The 14984-nt window shown below is 35.3% G+C and overlaps 1 protein-coding gene across 14 annotated transcripts; it reads left to right on the forward strand.

Moving 5' to 3' along the window:
• Positions 1 to 3096: 3096 nt before the first annotated feature.
• Positions 3097 to 14469, forward strand: LOC110774909 (putative disease resistance protein RGA3). 14 transcript variants are annotated; one of them, XM_056839946.1, is made up of 7 exons: positions 3098 to 3373; positions 3716 to 3799; positions 4030 to 4322; positions 5714 to 7524; positions 10187 to 10324; positions 13380 to 13465; positions 13708 to 14435. In XM_056839946.1, exon 4 carries the CDS (start codon positions 5748 to 5750, stop codon positions 7482 to 7484), a length of 1737 nt encoding a protein of 578 aa, XP_056695924.1. In that variant the 5' UTR covers positions 3098 to 3373; positions 3716 to 3799; positions 4030 to 4322; positions 5714 to 5747; the 3' UTR covers positions 7485 to 7524; positions 10187 to 10324; positions 13380 to 13465; positions 13708 to 14435. The 14 variants fall into 14 exon arrangements, with proteins under 14 accessions (XP_021835199.1, XP_056695928.1, XP_056695931.1 ...); XM_056839948.1 differs by having other exon boundaries at positions 4063 to 4322; XM_056839954.1 differs by lacking the exon at positions 3716 to 3799 and having other exon boundaries at positions 3100 to 3373; positions 5714 to 6066; positions 6224 to 7524.
• The last annotated feature ends 515 nt before the right edge of the window (positions 14470 to 14984 follow it).

A 14984-nucleotide genomic window follows, 5' to 3' on the forward strand; every position in this document is an offset into this window, starting at 1 on the left:
TTTTTAGGCTCTGTTCTCTTCACCTTATTTTCACTTATTTCAGGTCTGATAAGATAAGATAAGATAAAATAAGGGCCAATAAGGTAGTGTTCTCTTCACCTGAATTTCACTTATCTTATCTTATCTTATCTTATTGGCCCTGAACTTATCTTATTTTATCTTATCTTATCTTATTGACCCTTATCTTATTTATCTTATTGACCCTTATCTTATCTTATTGACCCTTATCTTATCTTATCTTATTGAAACTTATAGTATTACCTTATGTAATATTTACCTCACCTTATCTTATCTTATCTTATTTTATCTTATTGACCCTGAACTTATCTTATCTTATCTTATTGACCCTGAACTTATCTTATTTTATCTTATCTTATTGGCACTGAACTTATCTTATCTTATCTTATTGGCCCTTATTTTATCTTATCTTATCTTATCAGACCTGAAATAAGTGAAAATAAGGTGAAGAGAACAGAGCCTAAGATAAGATAAGATAAGTTCAGGGCCAATAAGATAAGATAAGTTCAGGGTCAATAAGATAAGATAAGATAAGATAAGATAAGTTCAGGGCCAATAAGATAAGATAAGGTAGGTAAATATTACATAAGGTAATACTATAAGTTTCAATAAGATAAGATAAAATAAGAGTCAATAAGATAAGATAAGATAAGATAAGATAAGGGTCAATAAGATAAGATAAGATAAGGGTCAATAAGTTCAGATAAGATAAGATAAGATAAGGGTCAATAAGATAAGGGTCAATAAGTTCAGATAAGATAAGATAAGATAAGGGTCAATAAGATAAGATAAGATAAAATAAGATAAGTTCAGGGCCAATAAGATAAGTGAAATTTAGGTGAAGAGAACACTACCTTAAAAGTCATTAACCAGCACAAAACACATGTTTATATTGTTATTTTCAGTTTTTTCGGGGGGAAATTGAAGAAAAAATATGTTTAATAAAATTTATGTTTACGATTATTAGATATCCCATCGAATCATCCACGAGTTTTTTTTCCTTACCCTACTAATTACATTTGAAATAACGGAGTAATTAGTAATTGATTCTTAATACTAAGCATTTATCCAATTTTGGTAGTAAAAAACGTGCGAAAAAAATTCTTGCAAAGAAGTGACACATATCATCTTGGTATAATTTTAGATAAGTTTTGTAAATAGGTTGTAGCGATATGGATGTATAATAATATTAAGTACTTACATACAAATTATTTACTATTATAGTGATATTTAAAAGTCATTAACCATATCAAGAGTTTTAGGGGTTTTTTTAAAAAATATATTAGGCAATTTTAGTATTTATAACCTTAAAAATACACCACTTTTGTATTTACTACCTTACGAAATTTTTATTTTAAATTACTACCTTAAACTTTCAATTTTTTTTAATTTACTACCACTTTACAGTTTTCTCATTTTAAAACTAGTATTTTATGCACCCGAGTCCGTAAATTAAGGGTCCTTATCTACATCAAGTGATCTTACAACCATTGGGCTACTCAATTGCTTGATTCAATGCATGGGCTAAGAGAACTTTTTTAAACCTTTTTTATGTGTATGTTGTTTGATGCACAAGGATTCCATTCTTCAGATGCTCAATTTGTAACCCCAAGCAAAATTTTATCTTTCCAAGATCTTTCATCTCAAATTCTTTCTTTAAGCATTCCACTGTCATAAAAGAAATATCTTCAGGAGTTCCAACAATGTTTAGATTTTCGACATACACTGTAATTATGGCAAATCTTGATCCAAATCTCTTTATAAAAATGCATGGGCTAATAGAATCATTCTTATATCCTTCTTTCAACAAGTACTCACTAAGGCAGTTATACCACATACGCCCAAATAGTTCCAATCCATAATTACTAAAAGTCATGTAATGGAGGGTGCTAATATAACCCAGTAACTAATCAATTCTTTTTGTATACTTTTTGACCACTGACTTAACTTAAGCTATCTTATGAGAAGGCCAGAACCTCAACTTAAAACTGCTCTAAAAGTTTTTTTTATTGATATACGTATTTTATCTCAAATGTACTCATTTTATCATATTTTAACTTACTACGTATTATATGTTTTATATGTTTAATATAGTGACCTGACTAAAATATTTGATATATTTAATATGCTAATTTGGCCAAAATATTGAGTAAGAATATTGTCTATTATTGATATGACAGTTTGACTAAAATATTACCAAAATTTTAATAATGGCATAATCCATAATCCTATATTTTTTTTCCATATATAAACATTTATACAAAAGGAGAGAAAATAAAAAAAGAAAAAAGTAAATATGTCTTTTTCGGAAAGAGTTTTTGGCCGGAAATTTTTTCACCAAGAAGTGACACGTGTCATTCCTGGTGTCTCTTTTAGTATATAGTAATAGATAGATATTACCATATTTATTCAACTACCATATTATTCTACAACATGAAATTACTCATGATCGAACTGCCATATTTATTCTACTTATAAGATGCATACTCCAAATGTAATTCCCGACTTAGTACTAGAAGGAGCGCTGAACAATTAATATGGTGCCTTTTGAAAGCTAGCTAGCCCAAGTACTAGTATTTGGACAATTGTTCAATTAAAATCTGGGCAAAAAGCAACTTCAAGCATGACAAGAGGAAACTTATAGATCAAAGGTTATACAAAATCTAAGATAATTTCTTAGTTTGGGGTATATGTCAATAACATAAAAGAAATGCGTATTGTCTCAATTTAAGACGAGACACCAAGAACGATAGCCATGAAATTATTATTAGGATCACCCACTTCAACCTTTGACCCATCAACAACATTGATACTGCCAATAACACCAAGAACCAAATTCTTCAAAGTCTCAGACCCAGTAGGTCCACAATTCAGCAAGTAAACACCAATTTTTTTTGGGGAATTAAGACGAGAGATAGTAAAGCCAAAAGCTCATCATCTTATTGCCATATACTCCGTATGAATTAAGAGGAACCAGAGATAACTAAAGCAAACCAATCAATAGCATTCGACAAACTTCATGTGAATTAACTCTTGAGCATCCTAATAGATTAAGAAAATCAAACCAAAACGTATTTTCATCCCATGATTAACAAACAAAGCAAAACAACAAAGAAAAGAAATAAAACAACCTAAAGCCAAAAAAGAAAAGAAAAAAAAGAAGAACAATGTCAACTAAGCTGCCACGTCAGTAGGTTGGTATTTTGGTAACCCTATGGGTTAGCAGATCATTGTCCAAGAAGCTAGAAATCTGGCTAACTTTGTGTTCTATATCCCGCTATAATCCTTGTGCGAGATCTATAATTCAAAATTGGCTCGATCTAATTACACGCTGCCGCTAGAATTTGAAGCTCTGGTACTTAAAATTGCCAATTTATGTTATTTTTCCAATTTGATCGATAATTTAGTTTCACTTCATTCATTTTATGCAAATATTTCATTATTTAGCTTCAAATATCTGCAAATTTATCAAGATTTTTCTATATCATCTTTCACTTTGAATTACTTTCCATTGGCTATTGGTTGATTTAATTTGTTTTTAGCACGCATGTTCGACAAACTAATTTAATCAATGAAAACTTGTTGGTATTTTTTTATCTGCAAGTTGTCATATTTTAATTTTCTCTTGACAATTTAACAAACGGATCTTGGCGTTGAAAATTAGCAATACTGTAATGTAATTGAACATTTGCCATAGTTGGCAGATAGTTGGCAGAATCGAACATGGAGGATTGATTCCTTCTTTGCGCGTTTGAATTCAGTCTGATTATTTTTGTTGAAGGTAATATATTTAACTGATTTGTTGTGCAATTCAATTGCGTGTGAATGTAGAGTTAAATATTGTTAAACATCCTATTCCTATCAATTGCATTGATGCATTCCACAAACCTAAAGTTCAACTGTTATGTAAGTAAAGAATTTGAACAACACCATACTTATTAGCTCCAATCTTTCTCTGCTTATTCCTGTCTTCCTGTAAATTTAACTTCTAAGTTATAATGGACGTGGCAGCGACACTCACTGCTGCTCGGACATTGTCTGCAGCATTGCAGTGTGCAGAATTGCGAAAGCTATGCTCCATCTTTAACTATGAACCTCAGCTTCAGAAGTTGCTTGACATTGTCAAAACCATCGAGAATTTCCTCCTGGATGCTGATGTCAAGTGCAGGGAGCTCACCAATGATGACCAATACTGGGTCAAGAACCTCAAGGATGTTTTCTATGATGCAGATGATCTGTTGGATGAATTCAACACAGTTGCTCACCAGCTGAAAAGAATGCCTGGTGGTAAGATCACCAAGAAGGTACGCCGTTTCTTCTCCTCTAGCAACCAGATGATATATTCTCTTAACACATCTCAAGAGATTAAGAGGCTTAGGGAGAAGTTGGACAGTTTGGGAAAAAGTCATAGAGATTTTGGGTTTAGTAATCTGTACAAGCCTGTTAAGAGTAGAGAGGAAACTTGTGATTATGTGTTTGAACAGAGTATTATTGAGAGAGAGGCTGACAAGGAGACAATTGTTGATTTGTTGTTGCGAGACGACCCAGAGAGGAATATTTCTTTTGTTACTATTGTGGGGATCGAAGGATTGGGGAAAACTACTCTTGCTAAACTTGTGTTTAATGATCTTAGGATTAAAAAGGCATTCCAAGAAAATATGTACTGGGTTTGTGTATCTGAAAATTTTGGTATGAAAGATATCCTTGGTAAGATGCTTGGAAAGAATAACCATAATTTGGACAATCTGCAGAGAAAAGTTCGAAACCAGATAGAAAAGAAAAGGTATCTGCTTGTTTTAGATGATGTATGGACTGAAAACAGTGGAGAATGGAATGAGTTGATAGACTTCTTGATTTTAGGTGGAAGGGGAAGTAGAATCTTGGTAACTAGCCACTCCAAAGAGGTAGCAGGAGCTATTGGAAATTATCCAATACATGAGTTACAAGGTCTCTCGAAAGAGGATTCGTGGGAATTGTTCAAGAACATATTATTTGCAGAAGAGGAAGACCTAGCCGACACTGGCCTGGTTGAGATTGGGAAAGATATTGTAAGAAAATGTGGCAATGTCCCTCTCTCCATTAGGGTGATAGCCAGTTTGTTGCGTAATCAAGATATAGCTACTTGGCAGTCATTTAAAAGTACTGATTTGGCTAAAATGTTTGATGGTGAGAACGGCATAATGCCAACATTGATGTTTAGCTATTATCATCTTGATCCCGAGTTAAAAAGTTGTTTTAGCTTTTTCTCTATCTTTCCTAAGGGTTATGTCATATATAAAAAGGAGTTAATTACTTTGTGGTTAGCACAAGGCTATCTTGCTCCAAGTGCCAAAGGTGGGGAAAGCATGGAAGATATAGGTGAAAAATATTTTTCAATTTTATTGAATAGATGTTTTTTCCAAGATATTACAAAAAATATCGTTGGTGAAGTTTATTCATTCAAATTGCACAATCTGATGCATGACCTTGTTCGAAAAGTAGCAGGAAATGAGTCTTTGATACTGACTTCTAGTAAAAAAGATTTCAAAGGGAATATTCGTCTTTTGTCTATTGATGGTAATGAATGTCTTGCTAGCTGGTTTAGTTCAAGTGCTTGTTCAAGTGAAACATTGCGTACATGTTTGAACTTGAGTGGCTATGATTTTAATGACTTGTCCAAGAGTATTAATGTGGATGCACTTATTTCAAATTGCAGGCGTTTAAGGGTCTTGAACTTGGGTAGTTCTTTGATGACTAGAACTTTACCGGATACACTAGGTAAGCTATTACATATGAGGCATCTTGATCTCTCTTGGAACAAGAAATTGGAGATGCTCCCTAAATCAATCACCAAACTTTACAATTTACAAACATTAAAGTTAGATGGATGCATTAAACTAAAGGAGTTACCGGAGGACACGAAGAACCTAGTAAATCTTAGGATCTTGGGTATAGATGGATGCAAGAGCTTGACTCATATGCCAGCAGGGTTGGATAAATTAACATGTCTTCACACATTACCAAGGTTTGTGGTGCGTGGGAATGGTGATTCCAAGCAAGACAAAGAAGGCAAGCTCTTAAACTTGAATGCATTTATTAATAACCTCAGAGGTTTTATCGGCATTACTCACTATTCAAGCTCAGAATATAATATGCTAAAAATTGTAAACAAAGATAGCATGGTAAATGTCTGTCTGAAGTCTTCAAAGTTGTTGTGTAAGTTTAGGTCTTCTTACCAAGGTGATGAGACACTGCTGGAGAGCCTCTTCCCTAACAACCATGATTTTCAGGAGTTGAGGATGGAGAGATATGCAGGTACCAAATTGCCAAGTTGGGTATCAGCAATTGCAACTTTTCTTCCAGGGCTTGTGAGTATCGAGTTGTCAGTATGTAAGGAATTGCAACATCTTTCATCATCACTTAGTCAGCTTTGTCATCTTAAATGTCTGAAGCTTTGGCATATGACGAATGTAGAGTACATAGAGAGCGATGTACCATCTCCATCAGCAAAATTCTTCCCTTCTCTTGAGAATTTAGTGCTAGAATATATGCCAAAGTTAAAGGGATGGTGGAGAGATATAAGCTGGATGAAAAAGGAAGCAAGTGGTGTGTGTTTGGTTGATGGCACTGAACAAGCTGCTTTCCTACCCCCATTCCCTCATCTCCGCGAATTGACTATTCACGAGTGCAAAAGATTGACATACTTTCCACCATGTCCACATGTGAAAATGCTGGTTCTTACCTGCATCAATGAAGCACTGACATTTTGTATGAAAGGAGGCGTTGTTCAAAGTCCAGTCCCAAGCACTATTACTGCCTCCTCATCATTATCCTCTAACGTGTCAGTGGCATATACTTTGCAGCGCTTGACTATTGATAATTCATGGGTGTTCAATTCCCTATTTCGGGAGTTTGTAGGAGGCGCTGTTTGTATAAAACTGCTACGTATGAACATTTTGGGGTTCACCAAGGAGGGATTTCAAAGCTGCACCTCTTCTTTTAGAGACCTTGTAATTTTTAATTGCTCCGGATTAGAGAATTTGGCAGCCATAGGGATAGAGCAGTTCACTAACCTAAAATCCCTTGAATTTTCTGCTTGTGATGAAAACTTGGAAGGGATGCCATGGAAATTTCTTCACTCCCTTCTTTTCTTGACTATATCTTGCCATCCAGAGCTGGTAAATCTGCCTAAAGGGCTTCAGCACTTGACCTCCCTTCAATCCCTCCGTATGTTTTTCTGCCACAACTTGGAAACTCTTGGGGAATGCCTCAACTCCCTTACATCATTGCAAGTTCTTCAAATTGAAAGGTGTTTCAAACTGAAATCATTGCCAGAAGCAATGCGCCATCTCACCTCTCTCACTAAACTTGAAATAATAATGCCCAGCCCTGAGCTCAAAGATAGATGCCGAAAACCAGATGGGGAAGACTGGCCCAAAATATGTCACATCCCTCATCTACATATTTCTTCAGGTCTGCTGTCTTGAATTGGTTCGTTTTGGACAACAAAGCATGAACATATTCAAGGTAAAGAAACATATATTTATTCTCCTTCTTCTATATTAAACAAATTTTGTAATGTTTGGTTTTATAAGAGGAGTAGAAAGGAATACATTGTCTGGTTACGGGACAGTTAAAGGAAAGAAAGGAATGGGAAAAGAACAACCAGCTTACAATCTTTTTATTAGCGTATTCAGTGCTGGTATTTGTTGGATAGATAGGAAACTGGGGGTATTAGTTGATTGTAGAATAGTAAAGTGGAGTTTCTGTATGATGTCTTATCTGGTTGAAACTGTGTTAATCGCAGTACCTACTTCTGCTCTGCATAGTTTTTAACAAGGTAATCGACTCATTTAGTCGTTACAGTTTTGTGCTCGAGGCTTGTAGCAGCAGAACTGGGGTAAGTCAGTCAGTAAGTCCTAATATAGTGAATATGTTTAATACAGTAGTTCTTTCATCATGTCATATCTAGTTGTGTTGCCTAATTAATGATTAATGGACACCAGCATGTTATTTCAAGCAATGTTTTTTTTCCTTTTCCCTTGTCATCCTTGCAGAAATAAGTGAACCAATTGTTGGATTGTCAGCTTAACTTGCCTTTTTAGAATAAGTTATGTGCTGCTAATGCTGAATATACTCTGTTCTTATTTGAAGAGTTATTAGACAAGGGGTGTTTCACATATTTGACCAGTTTGCTGGTGGCATTGCTTGGAATGCTTACTCAGAAAGAGAAAATTTGTTATGTCTGTTGTTTTTTATGTAGTTCAACAGCAATAAATTTAACACGAGTTTAAGATATGTTTTTCCTTAAACCATGGAACTGAGAAAATCATATGTGCCACAAATCTCTGCATACTTGTTTTATGTAAACACTTAAACCCACTAGGGAGGCCATTTAATAATACTCTGTACTCGGTATGAGATGATGCCTTTATATATTAGTATAAGTTGTTGATAATCCTTTCCCCATCAAACAACAACAACAACAAAGCCAGTCCCAAAATGATTTGGGGTCGGCTAACATGAATCGTCGTAGGAGATCGTCATTGTCACCAATCAAACCAGAAAGGAGCATGAAGTAAAAAGAAAAAAAAACAAAGAAGAGAAAGTGGAATTAATGAAAGTAAAATAAGAGAAAAATGTATATATATTATAGAAGAAATATTATAAAAGATAATAAAAAATAAGTAAAGTTTAAAATAAATAAATAAGTAAAATAAGTACATTTCAAAATAGCATGTAAAATTATAATTTTTTTTAAAGAATTTTAAAAATAAAATAAAAAAATAGAAAGAAACAGAAACATGAAAGCTGTATAAGTCAAATGAAGTCATCAATGTATATTCTCTCCCTCCACTCTGTCCTATCCAACGCCATATTTTCCTCAATCCCAAGAAAGCTCATATCGTGCTCAATCACCTTCCTCTAAGTTTTCTTAGGTCTTCCCCTACCCCTTGCAATTCTATCACTTTGCCACCCTTTTATCCTCCTAACCGGGGCATCACTTGATCTTCTGCTTACATGTCCAAACCATCTTAAACGATTTTCCATCATCTTAAACTCAATCGGTGCAACCCCTACTTTCTTCTTAATAATCTCACTCCTCAAATGATCATTTCTTGTATGCCCACACATCCAACGTAACATGCGCATCTCCGCCACATTCATCTTGTGCACGTGACAATGTTTTACTGCCCAACATTCCGTGCCTTATAACAAAGCCGGTCGAATTGTCGTGCGGTAAAATTTTCCCTTCAATCTTTGGGGCATGCTTGAATCACATAGGAACCCTGTGGCACCTTTCCACTTCAACCAACCTGCTTTGATTCTATGGGCCACATCGCCATCCAATTCTCCATCCTTTTGGATAATAGATTCTAAATAACGGAACATTTCAGAGGCTTGGACAATTTTCCCAAATCCCCCCTGTCTCTCTATTTTGGACTCCACTAAACTTACACTCCATATATTCCGTTTTGTTTCTACTCAGCCTAAAACCCCGAGATTCCAAAGTTTGTCTCCATAACTCCAACTTACTTTCCACTCCTTTTGTTTCATCAATCAACACAATATCATCTGCAAACATCATACACCAGGGTATACCATCTTGGATTGACCTCGTCAATTCGTCCATGACTATAGCAAAAAGAAACGGCTAAGTGCGGAACCTTGATGCACCCCAATCGTAATGGGGAATTCTTCGGTCTTACCAACACTAGTTCTCACCCTAAACCCTTTCCTCATCAAACCCGTCACAAAATTCCCACCGCATAACCTTTAAATGAGGAAGCATTCCCAGTCCCATCTCTATATGTAGAGTTGGAAAAACTCCTTGAGACCATTCATGACGACATTACTCATATAGGAATTTTATGTGGAAAAAAATTTACTCCCTTGACTTGCTAAGTGGTGAAAACCGTTCTCATAAATTGCTGGATTTTGTGCTTGTCATTCAAACTTGGCTGAGTAGTTTTTGAAATTGAGTGGAGATGCTACTTTTTTTTGGGAACTGGGAGATTCTACCTTAGATAAATAAGAATCAAAGCAACGCTTTCTTGCTGGCGGTGTTGGATTATTTCTGTAATATATGACCTTTTTAAAGGAACTCTTGCTTTCTTAACTGTAACTTCTTTATAAAATTTGTCAATACCGCTGATGATTGTACTATCTGCATTTCCTTTTGTTGCAGTCCTCACAATGGAGATGCGCTTAGGTGATCAGATTTCGCAGATGCGAGTTTTCTTCTCGTGCAGCCCTCAACTGAAGATTTCTACTCGGCAACTCGCAGTCTGAAGTGGAAGTCTTGTATGGATCTCACAATATCCGGGTTAGTCTGTGCTAATTTCCCAGCACCTCTGTCTACTCTGTTTAGTTTTCTAGAGGGGACTCAACTCCTGTAGTTCTTTTAAGAGTTACAGTACTTATGCTCAGAACTAGGGGTAAGTCGATCCTTATATGATGTCAAAAAACCTTGGAAATTCTAGTTTCATCTACTGTTATGAGTTTATGATATGCCATGAGGCAGGATTAGAACACACGAGTACAAAATTCAATTAATGATTCATTGCCTATGCCTGGTTACTCATGGAGTCATGGCCCTCGAAAAAGGGAAGAAAAAAGAGATGACTTGAGTAATTTTGTCCTTTTTTTGTAATTTTTGATAGACTCCATGAGTAATTTAGCTGCTTGGCGCTGTATTGTGGTCACTTCTTAATCCATGAATCAGAAATGGGTCGGTCAGCAAACCTAGCTACTTGGCTGTTTTGGCACTGGTAAATGAGTAACGGCATGGACTAAAAGGAAGTCACTTAATAATCACATGAGCAGCTTAATTTGACATCGAGTCATCTATTATATCGAGGTATATGAAGTCTTGGTATGGGAATTCTTAGGCTAAACTATTAACCAGATGCAACATCTTTCATCATCATTGAGTCAACTTTGTGATCTCAAATATCTTAAACTTCATCAAATGGAGAATATAGAGTACATACAGAGCAATGCACCAGTACCACCATCCCCGTTCTTCCCTTCTCTAGAGAAGTTAGAGTTTGAAGATATGCCGAATTTAAAGGGATGGTGGAGAGATATAAGATGGATGGAAAAGGAAGAAGGTGTTGGATTGATTTCAATGAACTAGTTGTTTTCCTCCCATCATTTCCTAGTTTGTGTAATTTGAAAATTACAAGATGCAACAGAATGACATACTTTCCTCCATGTCCACATGTAAAAGAACTTACTCTTGAAGAAGACCATGAAGCACTGACATTTTGTATGAAAGGAGGCGGCGTAGATCAAAGTTCATGCATTTTGAAGGGCTTGGTCATAGACAATTCATGCCTTTTCAATTCCCTATTTAGGGAGTTTGTTGGAGGCTCTGTTGATATCGTATTAAGTAATATACAAAATTTGGGGGAAATTAGAGAGGGATTTCTAAGCTGTGCCTCTTCTCTTTGCAACCTCAGATTTATATCTTGCTCGGCAATGGAGAATATGGCGATAGAGCATCTTACCAACCTAAAATCCCTCACAATTTCATTTTTTAAGGATAACTTAGAAGGGATGCCATGGAAATCTTTTCATTGTCTTCCTTCTTTGACATTATTCTTCCTTAATGAAGTGGTAAATCTACCAAAGGGGTTTCAGTACTTGACCTCACTTGTCTCCCTTAAGCTTTGGAACTGCCGAAACTTGGAGGCCCTTGGGGAATGCGTCAACTCCCTAACATCTCTTAAAGTTGTTCTCCTTGAGGACTGTCCCAAATTTGTATCATTGCCAGAAGAAATCTGCCACCTCACTTCCCTCACTACACTTGCAATAGGATTTGCCTCTGAGGAGCTCCTTGATAGATGCCGAAAACCAGATGGGGAGGACTGGCCCAAAATATGCCACATACCTCATATGATCATTTCTTCTCGTAAACAACTTTCCCGATTTTTCAATCTTACTTATTCTCTTTTTTCTTTTGCATAACCCAAGTAATTTCGGAATTGGATAATTCTTTTTGTCGATTTACGATGTTGCTATATTTTTGAATATTTACTCTAATATTATTGGGACATACTTCCTTCACGTGGAAATAATTGCTGCATCTACAAAAATACTCCCTTTCCCCCACTACTTGAATTGGATGTATTGCAAGAAATTATTACAAGTATTATTTTTCGTGTATCTCCTTGCTTGAATTGAATGATAGGAAGAGTATATGAATACCCCAACTATATTAAAGACCAAAAGATACGAAGCATTGCAACTACACTGAAGAATGTTCCATGAATTGTGCAATACTCCCTCCGTATTTTTATCAAGTGATACACTTTCCTTATTCGGCCGTATTTTATTAAGTAATATACTTTCTATTTTTGGCATGTCATGGTCCCCACTCCCAATTACATTAATCTTTCTCTCCCTCTTATAGTTCTCATACTTACTCACATCATCTTCTTATTACAACAAGTAATAACTCACTACCTCACTTCCATCTTATTTTAATAAAATCAACTCAACCTCTTATTACAATAAATAATTCAGCCACTATCAATTTTTTTTACAATAAATAATAACTCGCTACCCAACTTCCATCTTATTTTATTACCCTCTTAAAATCTCATGTCGATCAAAGTGTATCACTTAGTAAAATACGGAGGGAGTACTATAAAGTAAGGAACCTGTTACGCAACAAAGTTTGCCAGGTAGATAGGAGTTGGATTAATAATTTATAGTTGTATTCTGATGTTTAGGCTAGATTTTCTGGCTCAGTTTTGATGTTAATTTGTTGTATAGGGGTTCATGTCCAAGTGTCCTACTCGGCTATTTTGTGAAATAATTCCATGATTTTGGTCCAAAATGAAGTGTCAGAGTGTCGAGGTTCCGACACGGGTACGTGTAGTAAAATGAAGAGCAAAAGAGTCCAAGTAATATAGGTTATACGAACTGAACTTATTTGAACTTATTAGACTTGAACTTACCTAAACTTGTTAGACATAATTAAACCTGATAGGACTGAATGAAACTGATAAGACGTGATTGTAAGTTATCTTATTGGATCTGAAACTAAGTTCGTATTTTTTAAGGTGAAGAGAAAACAGACACCAAAATTTTGTTTGAGCTATTTAGTAAACACATAATTTCTATTAGTCTTGTAATATATCAGAGACTCTCTATCTAGCTAGTGTTGGATGTTGTTGTATTCTTTATTCATTAGACACTGTTTTGTTTGTTCTAGTTCATACTGCAAAAGTGAGATGTCTAAACTCTGAAGGCATGTCATCTGCATAGTTTGTTTGATCATTGAATTGGATGGGGAAACCTTGCAGATCATATGCATCAGGATATATTCCTGGCCATGAACTATCTAATTCTTGTTTTGTGAGACTTTTCAGAAACAGTCTTGCAAAAGGTCTATTGACAATTTGACATGACCAGCATTGAGAAGAAACAAGATTCTAACAATCTAACTCAGTTCCTGGTGAGGCTATTTCATTCTTCGTTTGTAATAGGAGGCGATGCCTTTATAATACTTAACTGTGCGTCCCTCTTCATTCTCCTTGAATATGCAAGCATTTCTATTCTTGTTTTGTTTATGAAATAGAGATAAAATAATTTAATCTGCACACTACTTATCAGTTAAAGGTTCTTTTTACGAAAACTTAATTCATACAGGGTTTGATGTGAAAAATTATTTCTTACTGCCACTTAACTTTTCTACAGGTTGGTGGATGGGGATACTCTATCTTGAGGGGTAAATGTTCTATTAGTAAGGTCTATAGAAGCTTTCAAGGTGACTGCATTAAGGCCCCTTGGAGGAGGGTCATCTGTAATAACAAAGCTAGCCCTAGAAGTGTCTTCATCACCTGGTTAGCTATTCTCAATAGACTATATACTGCTGACAGGATTCAGACTTGTGCCCCATTCCTTGTTCTGATGTCTGCATTTGCGTTTTGTGTACTGCGATTAAAGATTTCATGAAGAGCATGAGTTACAGATGCTCCATTCAAATTACGAAGATAAACAATTCCTCGCGGTTTACTCAGCAATGTGTTTGTTTGTATTCATGTTGTAATCTCTCACCTAAGCACATGATATTGGAGGTAGTTGACAACCCTTCCTAGAAGGTGGGTCTTCCGTCTCTCTGATGCTTTGGCAATGGTGTTGATAGGCCTCGAACTTATGGGTGTGCTTTTCGCTCTACAATAACATACCCTTGACGCTGATCTGGTTAGATGGTGAATTCTCCACTTAGATACCAACAGATAAAAGAGTAGAGAGACTCTTAGTTGCTTCCTGTTTATAACACTAATCTCTATATCAAGCTGTAATTATCAAAGTAAACAACAGCTATTGCACTTGAAAAGTTTGACTAATTTTCAGTTTTGCATTGCTGTGACTTTTGTAAAACAATGCTGCAATTGTACATCGAATATGATCTTGATATCCTATTTTATGACATTAGGTAATAGGTCACTTGTTCAATTACTGTCTTCCCCATTTGTAGTTTGTGTACTTCTTGCACCAAAACAAAGTCACTCAATTCAACATAATATGCGTTGCATGAATCTTCTGGTTGTTCTTAAAGAATATTAGGTAAAATAGTGCTAAATTTAATCACCAGCTTATTAGTTCTGAGAGCATCAATTATAGGCTCACTCTTAATTTGCCCCCTTTTAGTCTCTCTCCTTGTATACTTCATCACCATCTCTTAACAAGAGTTAACTACTAAAATACTAAGAAATAGCCTAACTCTTAAACACTACCTCTTATATTATTTTTTAATATTATTAATGTTATTTTTAATACAAAAAGCAACCTAAATACACCACATTCTTCCACATCACCCACTCTTATTTCTAAGAGCTACCTCTTATTTAGAGGATGTCTTAATCAACCTCTAAATAAGAGGGAGCTAAGAGTTAGCTCTTAACATGAGACTCATGACTGATGGAATATTTCGTAGTAAAATATTAAAAACAATGATAATTTAATTAGAT

The sequence above is a fragment of the Spinacia oleracea genome, chromosome 3 (genome assembly GCF_020520425.1).
Source record: "Spinacia oleracea cultivar Varoflay chromosome 3, BTI_SOV_V1, whole genome shotgun sequence".
Lineage (NCBI taxonomy): Eukaryota > Viridiplantae > Streptophyta > Magnoliopsida > Caryophyllales > Amaranthaceae > Spinacia > Spinacia oleracea.